A 3,302-nucleotide genomic window follows, 5' to 3' on the forward strand; every position below is an offset into this window, starting at 1 on the left:
CTCTCTCTCTCTCTCTCTCTCTCTCTCTCTCTCTCTCGCTCTACCCACATCTATACAGCACAAACACAACCTGCTCCACCCCTCGTTTCCCTCCGTCCCTCCCTGTCTCTCATTCACACACAAACACACACACACAGTGCTGTCAGAACACACGCGCGGGTGGGTTCACTGCATTTCCCCGGCAGCAGCTCTCAGCACAGGAGAACGAGAATGTGAACGCTGGATCTCTGTTGCCCTCCTCGCTTCTGCTCATGCTGAAAATTTAATGATGTGCTCCATTATTTAACCAGCCCGAGCTCTTCTCTCCCAGGCTGTGCGCCGCTTCTCGCTTCAGTGTCATTAGCGCTACACTGAGATAAAAATGGATATCTATGGGATTCACCTTCAGTTTACCTGCTTTTCCAGTACCACTGCCTATCATCACCAGTGTAGCGGCACACAACAGGAAGTTGGACTTTTCTGATTTAGGACAGAATTATCACCTAATTTTAGAATCAGCTTTTTAAAATCTAGGTTGGAATACAGATGTTTTGTTTTTATTTTTCATTGTTGGATTTTCTTTTTACTTTAGGATTAATGCTTATTTCTTTTCCTTTTTCAATGTTTATTCCATTCAGACGAGAAGGAAGAAGTAGTCTTGGGCAGCCTTCCTCTTCTCAGCTTCAAGATTGGACCAGTCCAGGCATCAGACAACATCAACCGCAAGTTTGCCTTTAAGGTTGGTGATCTCTGTGTATTTTTGGTAACTGTTTCGAATGCTGTCAGGAACAAGGCATGGGCAGGGTGACAGGTAAACATGATATTTGGTGTCAGTGTAGGTCATTTGGTCATAGGAAACTGCAAACCGTGTGTCTGAATTAATCATGATTCAATGACCGTGTATCTGTTTGTAGTCAAAACAACTGAATCCATATTTACCCTGATTGAGCACCCACACATGCAGTGGACTTTGCATCTTTGCATGCGTTCCCGAGTGTGTTTGCACACCACGTGCCAGAAGGACAAACATAATGTCAGATTATATTTTCATCAGGATCCCAGGCAGCTGGGTTTGAGTACATAGACCTTTAGAGCAAGCATATATGAGAGATCACAAGTATGCTGTGATTTCTGTGTAGATACGCCTCTGGTTGCGCACTGAGAGTACGTTGTTGTGGTGAGTTATCATAATTTAGAAAATAAGATTATGCTTAGCCTGTTTGTGAGGCTGTATTGGATTAGACAGGGTGCATGCTGGGTAGCATCTGAGGACGTGTATTGAACTCTGTTTATAGTTAAAACATACGACTGTAGGTGTGCTCGTTCCACTTGTGAAGAAAGGGAGACCGTTATGTGTTTGGTAACTGTGTTTATGTCTCTTTCCTCTGGCTCTGTGGGGCCCCTAAGGGCTGGGCTGGAGATGCTCAAGAATCTGATGTCATGTCTCTGCAGGTCTTGTTAGGTTTCTAGTAAAACTGCTTTTTTTTATAGCACCTGGCTTTTAAACTGACCAATAGAAAAGACGTATGCACGATGAGCCACAGCTGAGGTTTTGGTGACCTTTGACACTACTTTTAAAAAAATCAGGTGGAATAAGCTTTGCTTCTGTCAGAGCAGTGTAAATATGTAGTTTACTCATTTGAATATTTGGTTATATTTAGAATATTCAAGATCATTTTGAATATTCAGGTGTACTCATATACATTTTTGTTTAGTTTAATATTTTATATTTTATCTATGCTTTTTAATTACACGTAATTTTGTGCTTATTTGACTTATTTTATTAATATTATTAATATACACTACAGTTCAAAAGTTTAGGGTCGATATGATTTATTTAATGATTTTGAAAAGAAGTCTCTTGCACTCAGCAAGGCTGCATTTATTTGATCAAAAATACAGTAAAAACAGTGATATTGTGAAATATTATTAAAATTTAAATAAGTTAAATAGCTGGTTTATGTTTTAAAATAAGGAAACATTTTATTATTATAAATGTTAAAAACAGTTTGCTTAATATTTGATGCAAACCATGATCATTTTTTTCGTGATACATTTTTTTTATTCATCACTGATGAATATAAAGTTTAAAATAACAGCATTTATTCATTTATCACTTTTAATTAATTTAATGCATCCTTGCTAAATAAAAGTATTAATTTCTTCTACAAAATTGTACTAATCCCAAACTTTTGAATGATATAGTCTATATTTATAATATAATATTTGTATTTATTAAACAATATGTTATTTATTAAATATAAAGGCTTAAATATTATTTATTTAGATATATCATATACTTCTGCTTCTATTTGAATTAAATTACATTATCATAGACAACTCCTGTCTAATATTGTGTAGCATGTGGCATGTCCTTTGCACAATATTGTTGTTGTCCATTAACTAATATTGATTTTTCAAGAAAGAGGTGGTTTATCATTTCAGTTATTTGACTTTAAGATCATATTTACTTTAAAGCATGTATTTAGTTCTCAAAGTTCTTTTTTTGTATTTTTACTATGGTTTATACATCACACATTTACTTCTAATGTTCATCCCCTGTGGAAATGGCGGTTTTGGAGACTCCGCTTCACTAAAACCCATGTCTGCCTCTCCATGTGCTTTAGAAAACATATCCAAGGCTGTTCAGTCTCCTACAAAAGAGGGACTATTTTATACTCCAGAGATATATTTGCAGAACAAAGCAAACTATCAGTCACAAGTATCCAGTAGCTTCTTGCATCTGCACCCTGAGGCAAAAGCTGTGCAGTGTGTCTTTTCCAGACCCCTGTGGTGCGGTTTCGGTATGGAGCCACGTCAGCGCAGATCATAATAAAAATCATGCCACCATCATGTCACACTGTATTTCTAAAAATGCCTTTGTGCATGTTTTGAACTTACAACCTACCTTGGTGTTAATAATTAAACAGGAAATAATGAGATGCGTTTGTTGTATGTATGAGGGAGAAAGGAAGGTGTATTTAGTCAGCCATTCTTCATTGAGCTCTGTGACAGAGAACAGTTACATGTATCATGTTGCCTTCACAAAAGAACCTGAAACACTGATGCAGTGCATCTTGCCCTGGGTCTTTTTATTCAGACTCGTCTCCTGGAAGTGTTGCCAAACCTTTTATGAATTCCTTCTCCAGTGTGCAAGGATCAAAAGTGGCGTTTGTCATCTGGGCGCGGAATATTCTTCGGTTTCACATTGTGGAGTCTAATACTTTCTGGCTCTGCATTGCTTTAGGCCTTATACCTGTGTGTGTGTGTGTGTGTGTGTGTGTGTGTGTGTGTGTGTGTGTGTGTGTGTGTGTGTGTGTGTG

The 3,302-nt window shown here is 37.6% G+C and overlaps 1 protein-coding gene across 10 annotated transcripts in view; it reads left to right on the forward strand.

Annotated features, from left to right (window-relative positions):
* LOC107660755 (pleckstrin homology domain-containing family A member 6-like) overlaps positions 1 to 3,302 on the forward strand; it is a 77,208-nt gene that overhangs the window by 47,007 nt on the left and 26,899 nt on the right. For 9 of the 10 annotated variants that reach the window (XR_001631037.1, XM_016450169.1, XM_016450166.1 and 6 more), the window contains exon 6: positions 618 to 718. Coding sequence is in view for 8 of the 10 variants with exons in the window: in XM_016450169.1 (XP_016305655.1) it covers positions 618 to 718 (101 nt within the window). In the remaining 2 variants the exon portion in view is untranslated. Of the gene's footprint in view, positions 1 to 617; positions 719 to 754; positions 1,157 to 3,302 lie in introns of those variants that run through there. The other variant, XM_016450172.1, reaches the window with a different exon arrangement.

The sequence above is a fragment of the Sinocyclocheilus anshuiensis genome, unplaced genomic scaffold (genome assembly GCF_001515605.1).
Source record: "Sinocyclocheilus anshuiensis isolate Anshui unplaced genomic scaffold, SAMN03320099.WGS_v1.1 scaffold2357, whole genome shotgun sequence".
Lineage (NCBI taxonomy): Eukaryota > Metazoa > Chordata > Actinopteri > Cypriniformes > Cyprinidae > Sinocyclocheilus > Sinocyclocheilus anshuiensis.